Source organism: Schistocerca nitens, chromosome 2, assembly GCF_023898315.1.
Source record: "Schistocerca nitens isolate TAMUIC-IGC-003100 chromosome 2, iqSchNite1.1, whole genome shotgun sequence".
In the NCBI taxonomy this organism is placed as follows: domain Eukaryota; kingdom Metazoa; phylum Arthropoda; class Insecta; order Orthoptera; family Acrididae; genus Schistocerca; species Schistocerca nitens.
Window position 1 is genome coordinate 74,351,115 of NC_064615.1, and position 21,498 is coordinate 74,372,612.

At 38.2% G+C, this 21,498-nt stretch overlaps 2 protein-coding genes across 6 annotated transcripts in view; one reads left to right on the forward strand and one right to left on the reverse strand.

The window, feature by feature from the left end:
- Nucleotides 1–19,460, forward strand: part of LOC126235736 (nucleolar protein 10) — a 110,037-nt gene extending 90,577 nt beyond the window's left edge. Inside the window, exons 6-14 of the mRNA XM_049944515.1 lie at nt 785–1,013; nt 1,151–1,270; nt 1,661–1,805; nt 1,892–2,052; nt 2,134–2,297; nt 2,439–2,529; nt 9,289–9,536; nt 9,620–9,716; nt 19,220–19,460. Of these exons, the coding sequence (XP_049800472.1) occupies nt 785–1,013; nt 1,151–1,270; nt 1,661–1,805; nt 1,892–2,052; nt 2,134–2,297; nt 2,439–2,529; nt 9,289–9,536; nt 9,620–9,716; nt 19,220–19,351 (1,387 nt within the window). The 3' untranslated portion in view covers nt 19,352–19,460. The remainder of the gene's footprint in view (nt 1–784; nt 1,014–1,150; nt 1,271–1,660; nt 1,806–1,891; nt 2,053–2,133; nt 2,298–2,438; nt 2,530–9,288; nt 9,537–9,619; nt 9,717–19,219) is intronic.
- Nucleotides 19,406–21,498, reverse strand: part of LOC126235738 (tRNA 2'-phosphotransferase 1) — a 70,527-nt gene continuing 68,434 nt past the window's right edge. For 2 of the 5 annotated variants that reach the window (XM_049944519.1, XM_049944520.1), the window contains one exon: nt 19,408–19,698. In XM_049944519.1, the coding sequence (XP_049800476.1) occupies nt 19,574–19,698 (125 nt within the window). In that variant the 3' untranslated portion in view covers nt 19,408–19,573. Of the gene's footprint in view, nt 19,699–21,498 lie in introns of all 5 variants that reach the window. The other 3 variants (XM_049944516.1, XM_049944517.1, XM_049944518.1) reach the window with 3 other exon arrangements.

Genomic DNA, 21,498 nt, shown 5'->3' on the forward strand with positions numbered 1-21,498 from the left:
GTGACATAGATATCTGACCAGTAGCATGTCACCTCAATATCATGGTGCTAGTGTATTGTGTTGCAACAACACAAGAGGGTGTCCACGTTAAGAACCATTTGTTAGAAAACTCAACCTCATAAAAATGGAATACAAAGAACGTTCCATGTAGTCTGCCAAGAGACATCCAAGATCCTTGACAGTGACAATCAACGAAATTCCAGCTGCAGACTCACTGAAGACTGCCACATAAGTCCAGCAGAATTGGTTATAATATCACATGGAGGGGTATACTCGCTCTGCATGACTGGGTGCCATAGGTTGCGATGACGAACTACTCGCCAATTGGCTTTCCGGGGGAGATAATGTCATTTGACGTTTGGTTGGTGAAGCAGTGTCCTGTGGAGGAGGCCGTCAGTGTCTGCCTTGATGAGTGGTTGCATCTGTGAGGTAGGCTGCTGGTGATGCTGTGATGTGTGGAGGGATGTTGATCTAGCAGGTGCCAAAGAACATAATACACACACACATACAGTTGCTACAGATTACATACACTAAGCAAGCAGTGTATTCCAGTCATGTTAATCACACAGTTGTGTGCTGCATAACCAACTAAAAGTGTACTAATATTGTTACTCTGTGTCCTGTGCTTAGTTTTGAGTTGTGATAGGAAAACAAATTATCTTGGTGCTGTATTGATAGGGATTAAGCACTGTAAGTTTACAGTTACGTTTTCTTCTATGTATCAGAGATTCTACTGTTAGGTACAGTGCATCAGCTTCAGTAACAGTCATCTTTTAAATTACAGACTTGATGACTTCCCTTCCATCACTGCAATAAATTTTCATGGCGGCTTGACAGTTGGTGTGGGCACAGCTACAGGCCAAGTTTTATTGTATGATATACGCTCAGATAAACCTTTCTGTGTGAAAGATCATATGTATGGATTACCAATTTTGGATGTCCATTTTCATGAAAAGCAAGATCTTGTATTATCTATGGACAGATCCATTGTCAAGATATGGGACAAGACATCTGTAAGTTGTTTCAAATTTAAAAACATAATAATATGATATTGCAGTTTTCTACACGGTTGCATCAGGCAGAAAAGTGATTGTTTTTGTAAGCACTGGATTGACATCGAGTACATTAATGTTTGGCATTTTATTTGCAGGGAAAACTTTTCACATCAATAGAAGCAGCAGTGGACTTCAATAACCTTTGCCTTGTCCCAAACTCAGGAATGATGTTTGTTGCTAACGAAGGAGTTAAAATTCAGACGTACTATATACCCGTAAGTTCAAAAGTTGTAAATTTAATATATGTAACAAAAACCCATTAGCATAGCAGTGACTGATGTAGTTTTGAGTTGCTGCCAGGACACTAATGGCTTGTGAAAGAAAGAACCTGAACTGTTATGTACAGCCATGGCAACTTGGCTGCAAGAAAAGTGAAAAATACAAGGATTACTCTGAAGAAATAATCAGTTAACATGAATGAGCAGTTGCTATTTATAAGTGTATATGGTCTGTGTCTTTGGTTTCTTATGAATTTTATTTGAAAAAAAATAATGTCATGGTTATTTTTTCATGTATTATTTTTTTTTAATGTACATAATCACACAGCATAAATAACTTCAACTGTGGCTAACGTTGTCATGAATTGGTGGTTAACGTACTTACAGAGTATGGGACCAGCACCAAAGTGGTGTGGATTTCTGGACAGTTTAACTGAAGAACTTGAAGAAAATCAATCAGAAACTGTATACGATGATTATAAATTTGTAACAAGGAAAGAACTAGAAGAGCTGGGATTAGATCATCTTATGGGCATGTATTCATAACTCTTACTAGTTCTCCTGAATTTTGTTTTTGTGTCTTTTATATACTAATTTGTAGATTTTCAAACATTTTAGGCACAAATCTTTTGAGGGCGTACATGCATGGTTTCTTTGTGGATATTAGACTCTATAGGAAGGCAAAATCTGTGGCAGAACCATTTGCATTTGAGCAATATAAAAAGAAAAGAATCAGAGAAAAAATTGAAGAAGAAAGAGCAAATCGCGTGAAGTTACAGGTTAAGCAATTTCTTCATATTTTATTATAAACTGTTTAAGATATTATCAGTATATATCAATTATTTTATTTATTTTCACAGAAATTACCAAAGGTAAATAAGGACCTTGCTCTAAAACTTATGGATGAAGAAACAAATGTAAAGAAAAAGAAGAACACAGGTACAAATTTACTTAAGGATGAGCGTTTCAAAGCACTTTTTGAAAACCCAGATTTTGAAGTTGATAAAAATGCTGAAGAATACAGGTAAAATTCAAATATCTACTTTGAAACAATAGTTTTTATCTAAAGAAATGCAAATTAGAATTTATTTCAAATGTCTACTTTGAAACAGTAGTTTTTATCTAAAGAAATGCAAATTAGAATTTATTTTTCTTGTTATTCCAGACTTTTGAATCCTGTAGTGTCCAGGCTTGACAAGGCACGTAAGAAAGAACTCAAGAAACAAATACTTACCCAACAGTTTGAACAGATTGATGTAAGTACTTATTGTTTTTACTGGGCTTTCTTACATCATTTCCTTGTATGAAACAAGAGATACATTTTTTGATGAATTAATTTCTTTGTGCATGAGCGAAGTGTTGATCTATAGGAATGGCATTGTGCTAAGTCTCTAACTACTGTACTGTTGCGAAACTTGATCGACTTTCAGTTACTTTTGAATGTTATTTTCTCCTCTTAAGATGTGTTTGAGGAATTATCTTCCACATTTGAATTTAGTGTGCTATGCTGTCATGTGCTTGCATTATGAACTGAACTGCAAAGAAAAGCCAAACACGTATATATTGGTTGTTGCTGCCAGATTTGTAATGTGTATTACGTTTGCATTGCAGTATCATGATCATGATAGTAGAAAGCCCTGACTGGGATACTAATATTGCAAGGAGTGAAGGAAGCAATCTACAATATAGTAGAGGCCTTGATCAGACAATAGGCACATAAACAAGACTTAAAGTGGTACTAAGCTTACAGTGTCCTCTTTCACAGTTAATACAGAACAAACACACACACACACACACACACACACACACACACTCTTACTGTCTTAGTTGACTACATCATACCAGCACTGCAGGGTGGGGGGGGGGGGGGGGGGTTCATATAGAGAGGGTGACGGGAGAAATGCATGAAGTTTAAGAAGGAAGACTGGTCAGAAGCTGGAGGGGGAGAGGCAGCAAGAGTAATATGGTACTGGCAAATTCACACTAGCATGGGCAGAGGACATGTGTATTGAACACTACCTATTATCATGTCCGAACGAAAGAAACATCCTACTCACAATCCTTCCACCTCTCCTAAAATGTTATTCTACCATCCAACCAATCTACAGAATAAGCTGGTCCATCCTTACACTACACCCACTTCCAGTGCCTTGCCACTTGGGGTCATGCCTCTCTGAAAAATTCACATGCAGTGTATATCCTAAGCTATTTTATACTATTACATATCCTATCGTATCCTATCACAGTTAGTGCTGCCTGTGACAGCACTCATATTGTATACAAGCTTCACTGTAAGTTTTCAACATCATTTAATTTGGCAATGTCCATCGGTCAACTGTCCAGCTGAGTAAATCGTGGGCAGGAACAGAATTGGCCACCCAGCACAACGTGCTCGACTGCAATGACTGCTTCGCAACCTTTGCCGTATAGATCACCCATTAACAGCTTCTCTGAATTACACAAATGGGAAATTACTTTATTCTGTACTGACAGTCTCCTTCCTCATTCTCCTTCTGTTTTCTATCCCCCCTTCAAAATCCATTCCTCTATTCCATTGTGTGCCACATGCAACTCCCCCTACCTGCACCAGAGTGAGCTCATTTGTGACATTCCCTTTTCATCCCTTTGCTGCCATCGTTTCCTTCCACCTCACCTTCTCCTTCCTATATCCTGACTCCTATCAGCCACTCCATCCAACATGACCCCTCATCCTAGTGAAGTGCCGACCCCTCATCCTAGTGAAGTGCCAGTAAATTGTAAGAGCATGTGCGCAGGCGCGCACGCGGGTGTGTGTGTGTGTGCTAGCTCCTGAAAGACATCGTCCAGTAGCTTAGCTTAATGTCTACCCAATGATGCCTCAGCTGTACTTTCAGTTGTTACCTTTAACCCCTCCAATAATATCAGATGTTTAAAGATGAATAACAACCGCAAGATAATCATGTTTAGTCACACACATTAAATTTCATTAATTAACAAATAAACTTTTATCAACTCAGTGTGTGTCTATATGTATAATGGAAAAATCCAAGATGGAATAATGACAATATTATGAAAAGCATACCATATAAACCTGAATCTAAGCCCCTCTTTTATTCCTGGTTTTCCGGGTACAAAAACCACCTGCAGTGTAGAATTGAGTGCAGAACAAATGGAAGTTCTGAAAAATGGCACTAGGAGCTGCCACATGTGACTTTTGCTGTTGAATAGAAGCGGCACTATATGCAAGCTTTTCAGGCACAAAGATAAATACTGGTGCCAAAACTTCCACACTAGTAAATATATGTAAAAAAAAGTCAGAAGACAATCTACCTTTTTTTGAGTTTCGACCATTGAATTGTAATACATCAACCAACAAAAGAAATAGAAATTCAGTATTGCTCATCTTCGAATATAGCAGCTTTTCAAATATTTGTAGTCCGCAGCTCGTGGTCTCGCAGTTGCATTCTCGCTTCCCGAGCATGGGGTCCTGGGTTCGATTCCTGGTGAGGTCACAGGTTTTCACCTGCCTCAAGATGACTTGGTGTTTTATACTGCGAAATTCAAGAAGGAAGTTATTTCTCTTGTGGAAAAAAGTGCTAATCACACTGCCAGAGACTGGTTTGGTGCAGTGCCACCTAGAAATGGTTACCTCATTTACCAGATTATATGGACTATATGCACTTTTATCTTCTAAAAATTGCCTCCAAAATTCAGGTGTGCCTTATACTCAGAAGTAGTATAAAAATGTCCAGTGTTTGATTTGAAATTCTCGCAAAATGGCCAGATATTTGATACCAGAGGAAACCTGTCTCTACCTGGCAACATTGGATTCAACAGGCAGTAGCAGTGCACTGATGCAATGAACTTATGTCTAGCCTATGATGCGTCGTTGCAATTTACAGTGACATTGAACTGTAATTGAGAGTAATTTGTGTTATCACTAACAGTACAACATTTTTGTTGTAGTAGCTAGTTCCCTAATAGAAAAAATAAAAGGTATTCATATGGTGTGGTCTATAAACTGAAAGTAATAGCATATGTAGAAGAACATGGAAACAGGCAGCTGAGAGGCATTTTGGCTCTCCTCCAACAGAAAAAACCATTCACGATTGGGGGGGGGGGGGGGGGGCGGCTAGTATAGAAGAACCGAAAAAAAAAAAATGAAGACTAAATGTCCAAATAGAGGACTGAATGCAAAATGGCCACAAGTAGATGATGATGTACTGAAATAGATTCAAGGACACCACCAAAATGGCATTTGAATTAATACAAAAATGATACAGTAATACTTAGCAGACTTTAAGGGTGGAGTTGGTTGGTGCTACAGGTTTATGAAGCATCATGGACTTAGCATGCAAACCAAGAGAAGGTGGTCACACAAGTTATTGTTCACTACCGAACATGCAGGCGAGTAAGCAGGAACAATGAGGAGTGATTCGATTTTTGGTGGCGGAGGGGGTTGAAGGCCATGAAATGTATTGACAGATGAAGGCTGTGTATGGTGAGTACAGTCTGATTCGTTCAAGTGTTGTGGAATGGCACAAAAGATTCCTTGAGGGGCGCGAGCCACTGGAAGATGATGCTCATCCTGGATAGGCTCATCAGGTCGTCATACCGGAAATGGTTGCAGAAGTGAATGCTTTAGTCTTGGACAACCACAGATCCATCAGTTACTGGGTATTGGCGTGAGCACCGCCCACACCATAATGTATCAACATTTGAACTTTTGAAAAATCTGTGCGCACTGGGTTCCTCACCAACTGACCACCGAACAGCGCAATATTCAAATGGCACTGTCTTTTGAGTCATTTGCAATGCTATCATGAGGAGGAATACGGCTTTCTGTCACGTATTGTCACAAATGACGAAACACAGTGTAACCATTTTGAACTGAAAAGCAGGCATCAGAGCAAGCAGCGAAGACATGCGACTTCACTGCCTTCAAAGAAATCAAAGGCTGTGCACACCAGTTGTGGTAAGGTCATGATATCCTCCTTTTTTTACCACAAGGGCCCACTGCTTGTTGAGTTCCTGGACTGGGGAACCTCCATCATCGCCCAGCATTATCAAGCCACTTTACAGAACCTTAGACGAGCCATCAAGTCAAAATGCTGAGACATGTTGTCCAGTGGCGTTATCCTCCTGCATGGTAATGCCCACCTACACACGCCCAATGCAGTGAAGATGACATTGCAGCAGTTTTGGTGTGACTTGCATGTGTTTGGACCTCTAAAACAAGCTATTCGCGGACACCGATTTGCAACGGACTATGAAGTGTGTGACTGGGTCCAGGCCTGGATCTGACAGCAGCCTACTAGCTTCTTCAAGGATGGAATCAACCAGCTAGTGTGGAATGGGATAAATGTGCCAACAGTTTTGGTGACTATTTTTGAGTATGTGTACTGTGTATATAACTACATTTTTAAGTTAATAAAATCATTACCGTTACTTTACACTAGTGACTGGGCTTCATTTGAAAGTCCCTCCCATTATCATTCCATCACTTTATTATTCAACATCGAAGGAAAACCAGTGTGGAACTAAGCCAAATACTGAATATGGACGAGACTCCTCTGATACTTGATGTGCCGAGTAACAGAACTGTTACCATGAAAGGTACTGAAACTGTAGCTGTAAAAACAAGTAGACATGAAAAAATGTTTTTTAAGTGCAAAACAATGCCAAAACTTTCTAAAACACTGCAGGTGTTGTTTGCCTACATGGCAAGTGTTGGATGGACAAGGTTGTTGTTGTGGTCTTCAGTCCTGAGACTGGTTTGATGCAGCTCTCCATGCTACTCTATCCTGTGCAAGCTTCTTCATCTCCCAGTACCTACTGCAACCTACATCCTTCTGAATATGCTTAGTGTATTGATCTCTTGGTCTCCCTCTACGATTTTTACCCTCCACGCTGCCCTCCAATGCTAAATTTGTGATCCATTGATGCCTCAAAACATGTCCTACCAACCGATCCCTTCTTCTAGTCAAGTTGTGCCACAAACTTCTCTTCTCCCCAATCCTATTCAATACCTCCTCATTAGTTACGTGATCTACCCACCTTATCTTCAGCATTCTTCTGTAGCACCACATTTCGAAAGCTTCTATTCTCTTCTTGTCCAAACTGGTTATCGTCCATGTTTCATTTCCATACATGGCTACACTCCATACAAATACTTTCAGAAACGACTTCCTGACACTTAAATCTATACTCGATGTTAACAAATTTCTCTTCTTCAGAAACGATTTCCTTGCCATTGCCAGTCTACATTTTATATCCTCTCTACTTCGACCATCATCAGTTATTTTACTCCCTAAATAGCAAAACTCCTTTACTACTTTAAGTGTCCCATTTCCTAATCTAATCCCCTCAGCATCACCCGATTTAATTTGACTACATTCCATTATCCTCGTTTTGCTTTTGTTGATGTTCATCTTATATCCTCCTTTCAAGACACTGTCCATTCCGTTCAACTGCTCTTCCAAGTCCTTTGCTGTCTCTGACAGAATTACAATGTCATCGGCGAACCTCAAAGTTTTTACTTCTTCTCCATGAATTTTAATACCTACTCCGGATTTTTCTTTTGTTTCCTTTACTGCTTGCTCAATATACCGATTGAATAACATCGGGGAGAGGCTACAACCCTGTCTCACTCCTATCCCAACCACTGCTTCCCTTTCATGCCCCTCGACTCTAATAACTGCCATCTGGTTTCTGTACAAATTGTAAATAGCCTTTCGCTCCCTGTATTTTACCCCTGCCACCTTCAGAATTTGAAAGAGAGTATTCCAGTTAACGTTGTCAAAAGCTTTCTCTAAGTCTACAAATGCTAGAAACGTAGGTTTGCCTTTTCTTAATCTTTCTTCTAAGATAAGTCGTAAAGTTAGTATTGCCTCACGTGTTCCAACATTTCTACGGAATCCAAACTGATCTTCCCCGAGGTCCGCTTCTACCAGTTTTTCCATTCGTCTGTAAAGAATTCGCGTTAGTATTTTGCAGCTGTGACTTATTAAACTGATAGTTCGGTAATTTTCACATCTGTCAACACCTGCTTTCTTTGGTATTGGAATTATTATATTCTTCTTGAAGTCTGTGGGTATTTCGCCTGTCTCATACATCTTGCTCACCAGATGGTAGAGTTTTGTCATGACTGGCTCTCCCAAGGCCATCAGTAGTTCTAATGGAATGTTGTCTATTCCCGGGGCCTTGTTTCGACTCAGGTCTTTCAGTGCTCTGTCAAACTCTTCACGCAGTATCTTATCTCCCATTTCATCTTCATCTACATCCTCTTCCATTTCCATAATACTGTCCTCAAGTACATCGCCCTTGTATAAACCCTCTATATACTCCTTCCACCTTTCTGCTTTCCCTTCTTTGCTTAGAACTGGGTTTCCATCTGAGCTCTTGATATTCATACAAGTGGTTCTCTTCTCTCCAAAGGTCTCTTTAATTTTCCTGTAGGCAGTATCTATCTTACCCCTAGTGAGACAAGCCTCTACATCCTTACATTTGTCCTCTAGCCATCCCTGCTTAGCCATTTGGACAAGGATGGTATGAAATTACAAATTAAAGGAGTGTGGATGGTAAAGAAACGTACTTTATTGAAGAAGAGTTCTCTTTTTGTGCCAGATCACTTGAGAAGTCATTTGAAAAATTCAGTTAAAGAGAAATTGAGACAGGGAAAAACAAAGCTTGCTGTTATTCTGGGAGGACTTACTTCACAACTGCAACCTCTTGATGTCTCAAGAGTTGAACCACAAGCTGCCAAGCTTATGAATCAACCACAACTGCTATAGCTATATCTTCATCCAATCTATCTAATTTGTATCTAATGTTAGAATGAACCAACTTTGTTTCAGTTTTGAATTGTGTACATTACAGCTGAGGTCCTCTTCCTCCGTCATGTATTTGCTTGCACTACTATTGTATGTTGTTTCATTAAGCAGACCTATGTGCGCATTGTAAAAAATGCTGATCGAAACACCAGATATGGCTCAGAATCATACTTTTAACTGCATGCACTACTATATGATTCACAGGATGAACCAGAAGGAAGACCCAGCTCTGATGAACAATCTGATGATGAATCCAGTTCAGATGATGATAGAGAATGGACAAAGGAACTTAAGCGGCAGCATCGTTTATTGCGACGGGAAGCAAGGCAAGAGGTAGTGGAAGAGGAAGAAAAGCCAAGTAATGAAGCAACACCTAAACCAAAATTTTTTGAAATAAGAGAAGGAGAAGAGTTCAAGGGAATCAACGCAGCATCCTATCAGAAAAAAAATAGGTATGTCATCAACAGTATTTTGTTTTGTAATGGCCTTAATCCATTGGTAAAGAGTTAACTTTTAAACATGTTTCTGCCTTTAGAGCAACGCTAGGTGAAAGGTTGCAGAAGGAATCTAAAAGCAATGTCAGAATTCTTGGGGCATCTGGAAGCAGAGAGATGACATTTACTATACGTAAGGTAAGTGTCTTTTAATGTTTCATTCATCTGTGTGTGTGGGGGGGGGGGGGGGGGGTGAGATACCACTTGAGAGTAATTACAGTTCTTCAGTAATTTGTTGTTTAATTATGTAAATATTTTTTACTTGTCACTATATCCTTTTTCTCTTCTTACGAGAACTCCTTACAGACTGCTCTGCCACTTTGGTTGTCTTTATACTTAACATGATTTGAAGCTTGCTAAAACAGTACGACACCAATTCTCATGCAAACTAGATATAATCACCTTTGAAGCACTGTTAAATACAACACATTTCGAGCACCTTTGACAGAGCAGCCATTGGCGGAGTGCATGGCCTGTAAGTATTATAATTTGAAGTCATGCCTTGATTCTCAGTAGTAGTAACATCCTTTTTTTTACTTGTGTTTCAATTCTGTATTTGTTTTCAAATAGAAATATTAATAAATGAATATGGAATCATAATTTTTAATAAAAATAACATCTTTTTATTTTTAGTTGTTGATTATATGAAAATAAATTAAAATTTGAAACAGAAATGCAAAGTGCCTAATGTTAAGTGAAAAAAAAGTATGTTATACTGTTCATCTCTATTAATGGAAAAGCATTTTATTTTCTATTTGATGTTTCACACTTTTGTATCAAACTTTCATGTACTATTAAATTTTTATGTTATTAGTTATAAACAAAAAAATTATTTTTATTGAAAATTATGATTCAGTTATTTGTTTATTAACATTTTTATTTGAAGGTAAACATAGAATTCAAATAAAAGGAAATAATAATGTTGCTAGTAACGAGAATTGAACCAGCATCTTTTAGATTATATAGCTCGCATTACAAGACTTGTACACTATGGCCTCAGCTACCGGCAGCTATGTTAACCCTTTCGCGGGCCATGGGGGGTATTTTAAAGGGATTTATGTTACGACTTCTGTACACTCTTGGCATCTAGTGGCAGTCTGCTGCACCAGCTGTTGTTTCTGTTTGGTATGAAATATAGCCATCAGGACTGTGGGAAGTATATATCCCACTAAACAATGGTGTTTTAATGGTTATTGTGAAGTATGGATACCACCAATGGAGTTTCTGGAAGAGACTTGGGAAGTATATTTACAACAAAATTGAAGGGTCATTTGTGGTCCTTGGGAAGCATACTTAGTACCAGCTTAGGGGTATCCTAGAGCTTTTGGGAATACATTTTACCATCTCTGTCTGAGCTTGACATCCTGTTGTAGTACACTGTACCAGGTGTACAAAAACTGCTACAACACTCAGTTTCTTCTTGTCGTGGAGTTACTACTGTTGTCGGAATACATTGCCTCACTACTGCAGCATACAGTATTGTGACCTGTGTCAGCTCATACCATTATTGTGTTACAAAGTTTCAAGGATTGTTTTCGCATTGTGGTAAGTAAACTTTAATATTTTTTAAAATAAAGTAAAAGAAAACACAAAATAAATGTTCATTATTTTTTCCCACCATAGTTTTTGGTCCTAAATCACAAAAATATAATTATCAAAAAATAAATACAGTCAGTTGATCACATTTCTAATAGGATAGCAAGAAAATTATCTTTGCTGAGTTGTTACAAAAAATGTGCCCGCGGAAGGGTTAAGATGCTCAAAATGTGTTGTACTTTTAGTGTTCCAAAATCTTCGAAGGTGAAAGTGAGGTTGGTTTTTTTTTTTTTTTTTTTTTTTTTTTTTTTTTTTTTTTTTTTGGAAACTATGTTGTATTGCTTACGGTAACTGGTGAGGGCACTGACCTCCAAATCCACTGTAAGTATGAAGAAAATCAAAGAGGGCGAGTCCATAAGATCCCTTGTCAGTATTCTTGTTTCAGTGGTTGAATGTATTAAGCAGCTTGATTAGTTAGCATCTCTGAAGATACATGTTATTTGTCAAAAGAAGGTTTCAAATCCTTGTCCATCTATCCAGTTCTAGGTTCTCTTTTCCTTTCTTTGTTTAGTTGAGTTTGTCCATTATCTCTAATGACCTCATAATTGACAAGGCATTTTAGTCTAACATTATTGAAATACCAGATAAAAATGAAGCATGACTGCTTAATTGGACTTGCTTTGTGTTTTCATACAGATACTAAAGAAAATTGAACCCTATAATTGACTTCAGCATTCTTATTTGGAAGTAGATATGGAAACTCTGTGGACGGTAGCATACAGACCCAATATTGCAAGAAATTGCCAAATTGTATTGTTAAATGTGTGATGCCCAAAACTATATGATAACGCTCTACTAAACATTTCACAATTATTCATTGTTCACCATTTGATAATGGCAGTTTTGTAGTCTATGTCTTTCTTACTTTTTCTATCTGTGCCCTGTTTTTCTATGTTTGAGAAAGAAGAATTCTGACAGGTCTGTAATCTCAAGTTTTTCTCTGTTACACAATAATGTTTCCCTGTGGATTAAACTATTCTAACTTGCTATTTTATTTGGAAGATGAGAATTAGTAGTAATTGACAAGGACAATACATACAATATGTTTCAGTGAATGTGTTGTTGTCTACAGTAGCCTATCACTCTGATATAACAAAATGAGATGCATGCATATTGTCCATATATATATGACTATTGCTCCTCTCCTGCAGTTGTCTTGTTTGTGAGTCCTTTTCCACTAGACAGCTGTCACAAATTAATGCCTTTTGCCAATCTGATCTATCATATATGAGAAGCAGTACAGTGGTTACTAAATTTGTTTAATTGTCTGTTGCTCTTTCATTGTTTATTATGTGCTGCCAACTTGAGTCCACCAACTGACAGATATGCTACTTTTCCTAAATGCAATCAAATGTCTTCAGTCTGGATTGATTTCTGTTTTTTACTTCATCATTTTGCCCAAGAGTGATAGCTGTGGAAATGGGCTATTTGTGTGAATGTATTTCAGAAAAAATTATCATCAACAAGGCCAAACTATTTTTTATGTTACATTATAGTAAATATCATTCAGTGCATACCTTAGGATATTCCATCTGACTCCAAAGTTCAAAATTTCTATACTATAAAGCGTTACTCAGCAACACACAGCATATTTGCTAGACATTCAGAGCAAGGAAGTTGCAATTAATTTGTATGATTTGCAGAATGCTAGCAAATAACTTGTTGCTGCAGCCCCTGAAAACAACAGATTTTTCAAGGTGAATACTTTCAAATAAAGAATTTTAAGTACCACTGAACGATCTCACTCAGCTTTACCACATGTCTGAAAATGCTTAAAGAAGAAGAGAGAGGAGGAGGAAGATAGAAGGAAAGAAAACAAAATAACAAATAATAGCATTTTTTGTGCTGGTCTGAGAGCTTAATTCTGTGTAAAATCTGAATGAACTTAAAATAACATATATGCTTATCAACAAATCTAGATTGGTCCATATGTATGAATAAATATTGACATTGTAGATTGCAGTTTTTATCTGTCTGGTTGAATTGATAGAAAACGCAGCATCTGTTTGAGATAAAGTTTGAATTCACTCCTTCATGTAGATAGTAACAGTAGGCATAACCAGAAACACATTACATTTTATGCTACGACCATTTTTCAGGACTGACATAGCTTTTTGGAATCTCCAAATTGCTGTTGTCCTCTATATACACTTTTGGATGAACACATCTTGAGTTTATTACACACAAAAGACTTCTAGTAGTGAAGACAACTGCAGAAGTAGAAACACTACTTTTGCATGTTGTCAATAATGCCTAGAGTAATTTATCACATTGTAAAAGCATACTGATACATCACTACCAATCATCTGCTTTTTCTTTTGTTAACTCTTACTTCACTCATTCCTGTGTTGTAATGCTTATGATGTTGTAACATAATGTGTTTATGCTGAACAAATGTTTCTGTATCAGGAGACAAGTAAGGCATAACTTTTGTGTTACACTAATAGATTCCCTAATTAGAGCTAATACCTTATCTACTAAGTAAGATAACAATTTTTGTTCATGGCACAGTCAGAAAGTTCACTCGAACCTGTCAAGCATGACAACAGGTAAAGCTTACCACAATGTTTCCCAGAATGTTAATTCATTCTTATTCATCTTTAAGTTTTGGAATTCTATTTCTCAATTGCTCTTAATGGAACACCTGTGACAGCTTGCACTGTCAATATGTTCCAATACATCGCATATAAAAAATGGGATTTTTCTGGTGCTATTGGTGATAGAGACCATATGTATAGCCAACAGAAGGATCATTTTAGTATAACTTTCATGCAGTACAAAGTCAAAGTTTGAATTTCACACAGGGAGGCACCATTTAGTTCATGGGCTGTTCCTGGGTTAACCCAAAAAAAGCTTTATTTTAACAGTGTATTCTCTGTGCATTTATCTAGAAATGCCATCTTCCCATTTTCAAAAATCTTTATCCGTAGTCAAGAAAACCAAGCCACAGATTCCAAGATGACAGTGCACTGCAAATGGCTGAAATTTTTATGACATACCATGGGGTACACCCCCCCCCCTCCCCACCCCAAAAAAAATTTCTTGTGCAGAGCTTGTGTAGTACGCATTTATGCTGCTAGGCGTGTGTAGCACAAAACTCATTGCCAGTTCAATGCTGACTATGTTGTCAACCTGGCTTGTTCTGTTCATTTGCAGCAATTGTTTTTGCTAGCGCTGTTTTGTTATTGTTTCATTTTTTATGATGGCAAGTTTAAATTAACAATGGGCAGCTGTGAAATGTTATTTTCTACTTGGTAAAAATGCTTCTGAAACTGTTTTAATGTTGAAAATAGGTTACCAAGATGACACTATGGGAAAAAACTCAAATGTACAAGTGGTTTGCTCGATTTAAAAATGGCAATAAGTTGATTGATGACAAAGCTCATTCTGGAATGTCCATGAACTGCCTAATTCAACGAAATTATTGAAAAAATTTGAGGGCTTGTGCTCACTGACTGTCGACAGACAACTGATCAACTGTCAGAGATTGATGGGTTATCTTGGAGCTCGGTGTTCCCCAAAAGAAACCCGATTTGCGGCAGACAGGAGGCTGTTTCTTCCAGCAAAAGAATGCATCTGCCCACACAGCCACCTCTGTTAGACAGTTTTTAGTTAAAAATGCAATGGTTCCACTGCCCCATGCACCTTGCTCACCTGACTTGCCTCCATGTGACTTTTTCTTATTTCCAAGCATGAAAAGGGACATGAAAGGACACCAATTTGATGACATTGAAGAAGTCAAGAAAAAGTGAGGGAGCAGCTATCAGCCATTCCTAACAAAGACTACAGCAGTGGAAGTACTGGTGGGACAAATGTTACAATGGAGAGTATTTTGAAGGGGATAAGACCTCCTCTCGTATTGCTAAGATCCCGAACATTTTCTTTGGTTGGCTATTGGTGATAGAAATTAAGGGTCATGTGTTGTAGATAGCCCTTGGGCTAGAGACCATATGTATAGCCAACAGAAGGATCATTTTAGTATAACTTTCATGCAGTACAAAGTCAAAGTTTGAATTTCACACAGGGAGGCACCATTTAGTTCATGGGCTGTTCCTGGGTTAACCCAAAAAAAGCTTTATTTTAACAGTGTATTCTCTGTGCATTTATCTAGAAATGCCATCTTCCCATTTTCAAAAATCTTTATCCGTAATCAAGAAAACCAAGCCACAGATTCCAAGATGACAGTGCACTGCAAATGGCTGAAATTTTTATGACATACCATGGGGTACACCCCCCCCCCTCCCCACCCCAAAAAAAATTTCTTGTGCAGAGCTTGTGTAGTACGCATTTATGCTGCTAGGCGTGTGTAGCACAAAACTCATTGCCAGTTCAATGCTGACTATGTTGTCAACCTGGCTTGTTCTGTTCATTTGCAGCAATTGTTTTTGCTAGCGCTGTTTTGTTATTGTTTCATTTTTTATGATGGCAAGTTTAAATTAACAATGGGCAGCTGTGAAATGTTATTTTCTACTTGGTAAAAATGCTTCTGAAACTGTTTTAATGTTGAAAATAGGTTACCAAGATGACACTACGGGAAAAAACTCAAATGTACAAGTGGTTTGCTCGATTTAAAAATGGCAATAAGTTGATTGATGACACAGCTCATTCTGGAATGTCCATGAACTGCCTAATTCAACGAAATTATTGAAAAAATTTGAGGGCTTGTGCTCACTGACTGTCGACAGACAACTGATCAACTGTCAGAGATTGATGGGTTATCTTGGAGCTCGGTGTTCCCCAAAAGAAACCCGATTTGCGGCAGACAGGAGGCTGTTTCTTCCAGCAAAAGAACGCATCTGCCCACACAGCCACCTCTGTTAGACAGTTTTTAGTTAAAAATGCAATGGTTCCACTGCCCCATGCACCTTGCTCACCTGACTTGCCTCCATGTGACTTTTTCTTATTTCCAAGCATGAAAAGGGACATGAAAGGACACCAATTTGATGACATTGAAGAAGTCAAGAAAAAGTGAGGGAGCAGCTATCAGCCATTCCTAACAAAGACTACAGCAGTGGAAGTACTGGTGGCACAAATGTTACAATGGAGAGTATTTTGAAGGGGATAAGACCTCCCCTCGTATTGCTAAGATCCCGAACATTTTCTTTTCATATGAGTGACATGCCCTGCTGTGGGGGGGGGGGGGGGGGGGGGGGGGACCAGTGGAAAAACACGTCGGAGTGCAAGAAAGGGAAATATACTGCTGCTTAAAAGACTCAGCTGAACATTGCAGTACCAGCTCTCTCATTCTACCTTCCTCAGCACCGTTAAAAATTTTGCCATGCAAATATATTTGTGCTTTTTTATGCTGAGAGAGGAGGAGGTAGGGGCAATGGGGAAGAGATGGAAAAGTAATAAATACTGGAAGACAGGAGACAGTGACAGTAATAGGACAGGGCTAGGAAAAGAGTGAAGGTGGTGGTACCAGTGGGAGAGAAAGATAGAGAGGAGGAGGAAGTGGGCGACAGCCAGTTGACAATGAGAGACAGAGTCTATGGCAATGAAAGCGAGACAGCAGCAGTGAGAACAAGAGGGAGAGAGAGATAAGAGACAGTAGTAGTAGGCCAGAATGAAGGATACTGTGGCTGTGAGACAGTGACAGTTAAAGAGATAATGACAATTAGTTGGGATGAATGAACGAGTGAGAGGGAATGGGTGAGTTTCAGTGGATGGGTTTGCGTTACATACAGTGATGGGCTAGTTGGTGTGAGTGACATACTTTATGGGAGCTTATAGAAGTGAGAGGTGTTGGGTTGCATATTAGAAAGAGTACGAATATGTTTGTATGCCAAAATTTTTGTGAAAATTTTTAAAGATGCTAAGGAACACAGAATGAGGCAGCTCGTACCTCGCTTTTCAAACAGTTCAAATGGCTCTGAGCACTATGGGACTTAACTTCTGAGGTCATCAGTCCCGTAGAACTTAGAACTACTTAAACCTAACGAACCTAAGGACATCACACACATCCATGCCAGAGGCAGGATTCGAACCTGCAACCGCAGCGGTCGCACAGTTTCAGACTGTATCGCCTAAAACCGCTCGGCCACCCTGGTCGGCCCTCGATTTTCAGCCAGCCTTTTAAACAGGAGCATATTCACCTTTTTGGTGCTCCAATAGGAGCATTTTTCCACTGGTATTATTTGTTACATTGTGTCAAATGGTGCTATAGTACAGCCCTGTTGTTGAAAGATTCGAATAAATATGACAACTTTTTTACTTCATATTTAAAACAATGATAAATGAAAACAAGTCTTATTCATTCAGAATAAAGACTCAAAACTTTCTATATTGTATTTGTTCATATGAGAATAGTACTGATATGCAGAAGTGAGGTGGAGAGAAATGACATGTGTAGTCAAACCTAATACTGAAAACTACTTTCCTGGTTTTAAATGTGAGAGCTTGTAATGTTTATGAGGAAGTAGCATAACCAAATCTGTATGAGTGCAGTGTCCAGAGAAGATCATTATCATTTGAAAATATTATTTGGCATGGCACAAAACAAATGTTTTCAAAGTATCATTATGCAAAATGAACTGTGACACTGCAAGTATACTCATTTGATTGCTGTTGACTTCCATCCCCCAAAGCTGCACTTAGGTAAATTAATGTTTTTACTTATGAACATGATTCAGTTATAAGTCATGACACAGTCCACAATAGAAAGTTCAACTGGAATTATTCATGTGGTGAGACAAAATATTCTTTCTTGGGGCAATTGTTTTTAGGAAGGGATTTTGGGATATTTTTCCAGAAGTGAATGTTGAAAGTGCCTTGTAGTGATGCTTTATAAGCAGGAGCTTTGAGGGTGATCTGTCCTGGGTTTCCTGTGAAGGAGAAGAATTCAAAGCAACCATAATAGCATGACTGACTTGCAGACAAGCCTTCAGGTGCAGACCGTGTACCCAAGCATGAAGTAACAGGTGTTTATGTGATGACATCTACACATAATCTCAGTTAGTGCGGTGGTGTGTCATAGAAGTAGTATAATAAGTTTGAAGGATGGCATGTTTACCATTAGCTGTAAAAAGTTATTCTTTATTTTCTACCAGTTTTGGTTATAGTTGAAGAAGAAAAATTTGTTAACATTGAGTGTAGATTTAAGTGTCAGGAAGTCGTTTCTGAAAGTATTTGTATGGAAGTGAAACGTGGACGATAAATAGTTTAGACAAGAAGAGAATAGAAGCTTTTGAAATGTGGTGCTACAGAACAATGCTGAAGATTAGATGGGTAGATCACATAACTAATGAGGAGGTATTGAATAGAATTGGGGAGAAGAGGAGCTTGTGGCACAACTTGACTAGAAGAAGGGATCGGTTGGTAGGACATGTTCTGAGACATCGAGAGATCACCAATTTAGTATTGGAGGGCAGCGTGGAGGGTAAAAATCGTAGAGGGAGACCAAGAGATGAATACACTAAGCAGATTCAGAAGGATGTAGGCTGCAGTAGGTACTGGGAGATGAAGAAGCTTGCACAGGATAGAGTAGCATGGAGAGCTGCATCAAACCAGTCTCAGGACTGAAGACCACAACAACAACATTGGTTATAGTGATCATCTTCACAGGAAGGAAAAAAGGTTAGGTGTATATGCAATTCAGCTTTCCATTGGATCAGTTGAAAACAGTTATAAAATGTTTACAGAATCACTTGTAACAGCCATGATTTCAATACCAGCACAAAGTTGATTTCCCTTTGGTTAAAGTCAGTTTTATGCTGGTATTGAAATCATGGCCTGTTTTATGTGGTTCTGTAAACAATTTTTGGCTGTGATAGTTTTCAACTTACCCAATTGGAAGCTGGAATTGCATATCCATTTAATGTATAACTGTTTTTGTTCCTGTGCAGATGGTCACTAGGAGCGAAACCAGTTGAAAATAAAGAATGAATTTGTGCACCTGACAGCAAATCTGCTATTCCTCAAATTCCTGACAGCTGTATTAAGTCACCTCATTAAATTGTTAATTACAATATATCTTTAATTTTACAACTTACATTGAAAAATTTTGTAACCCATAGTTACACCTGTGAATTCCTGGTACATTTCAGAATGACAAATATTCAAAAATGAAAAAGCAAGCAGAGCTCCATAAAGAAGAACGACGTAAACTTTCAAGACCTGCAAGAGGCCTACGTACCAAAGGGAAGTCCAAGTTCTGGATGGGAAGGCGAACATTGTAGGATAAGAAAGCTGCTGGAAATTGGAAGATCTTTAGTTCCAGATAAAGATTTTGTTTGCATTGTATATTTTGTACAGAAATATATATAATTATTTTTTAGAAACAATTAATGTGCATTTTTATTTACAGAAATTAGTTGCCCTCCTTTCTCCTCTGTCTGTACAGATCTGAGAAATATTTACATGTTTACTGTATTCATTGAGTCACACTCAAAATGAAATTGTCATTTTTCTAATTCTCTTCCGTGTTTATCAGTAACCTTTCTGAAGTATTTTGGCAGTATCAACCCACTGTCATTTCCTGGGCTCAGTATAACATTATTTGAGGATCTGTAGAATTTCAAACCATCTGCAACAATACAAGAATTAGAGATCAGTGACATATGAAATTGGCCACATTTCTTGAACTATGTAGCAAGTATCTGAATTTATTCTGAGTAACATTTCACTAACAGACTTCCTGACTGTTAATGAAACCTGTTTCATTGAACTTACCTCTGCTGACATCATTGTTTATAAAATAGGAAGAAAACCTGTTTTCTGACAGTATTACCAAAAACATGTGCCAAATATTCCATTAAATTAGCTGTGCATACAGCTTACGGTGTTGGAGATCATCTTATAAAAATGGAGGAAGATATGAGAGAGAGAGAGAGAGAGAGAGAGAGCGCCAGCTTTATTCTTACAACTTGTTCTAAGAGTTGGTGATAGTAAAACTCAGTTAAACCTGAACTGTAATCTGCACAAGCACAGTAAAAGACATTTCACATGACTTTGCCTCCCTGTCAGGGTTCAGAGAGGAGTTATGTTCTCTGATGAAAAAGTATTCAGCACGCTTCTGTCTAACATAAAGCAAGAAAATAGGATTCTCAATCAGTTCAATAGAAAATTAGAAACATTAGTCATTCCTTTTGCAAATTATGGTTATCTTGATTCAAGGTTGAAAATTCCAGTTATTTTTGTAGTAAGAAGCTATGTTAACTGTAAAGCACCACGAAAACTAGTAGTGTATTGTAAACAAGTCTGTTGTTATAGCTGCACGTAACAATTTATTACTTAGGTATTTTTCAAAGGAAATAAATATTAAGCTACCAATACGAAAAAGAACAGCAGCTATTTATTGTATACCCTAGATGATGGAGAAAATGTGCCCACACAAGACCTGAGACTACTTGGGTGATTATTACAGAAACTGGAGATAGTGTTCTAATGCTACAAAAACTGAAGTGACAGCTTTCTACTTCAACAGTTGCTTAGCAAACCAACCACTAAATGTCACCTTCTGTAACAAAACAATAAAGAACAACCCTCACCCTAAGTATCTTGGAATCACAATGGATCGTTCACTATCATTCAGGATTCACCTCACTCACTTGCAGAAAAGTTAAAGACCAAGAACAACATTATCCAGAAGCAAGCTGTAACTTCTTGTGGGGGCTCATTATCTGTGCAGCAGCCTTGTCTCGTATATTCTGTGACTGAACATTGCACACCAGTAACGAAGATAATCATTTGAACAGTACCATGAAAATCATAACGGGCACCTTGAGATCAACTCCTCTATCTTGGCTGTTTTCTCTCAGTAACATTGCTCCACCACATTTGAGATGACAAGCAGCAGTGACTCATGAATCGGAAAATATTAAGAGTTTTTCTAAAGAGTATCTGCCCAGGAAATTGTGCTCAGTCCATCCAGCATCCAGACCTCAAGTCAAATAAACCATTCTGGACAGCTCGTGACATCCAGCCATCCAAGACTGAAAATGTGTGGAAGGAGGCAGGGAGAAACACCACCATACACCAACATGGTCTCAAAGACCGCCACATGTATGTCAGGCTGCAAATGCCTAAAAGAACCTGGTGTCAACTGATGTGGACATGGAAGAAGTCCTTCATGTACAACTGGGGACACTCAGGCTCCCCATTTCGTGTCTCTAAAGATGTTTCAATGGAGACTGGAGGATATCATCAGTGCCTCTCCATTTGAATATTCCTTTTGTGCTTTATTGTGTAAATATTGCTGTGAATTGAGTAAGTGTAATCACATGATAAATAAATAAATAAAAAAGCAGTTATTTATCGTAAACTCTTCGGATCCTGCGTGTCGTATACAACACACAAAATCGATTATTTTTCAGCAGACAGAGCA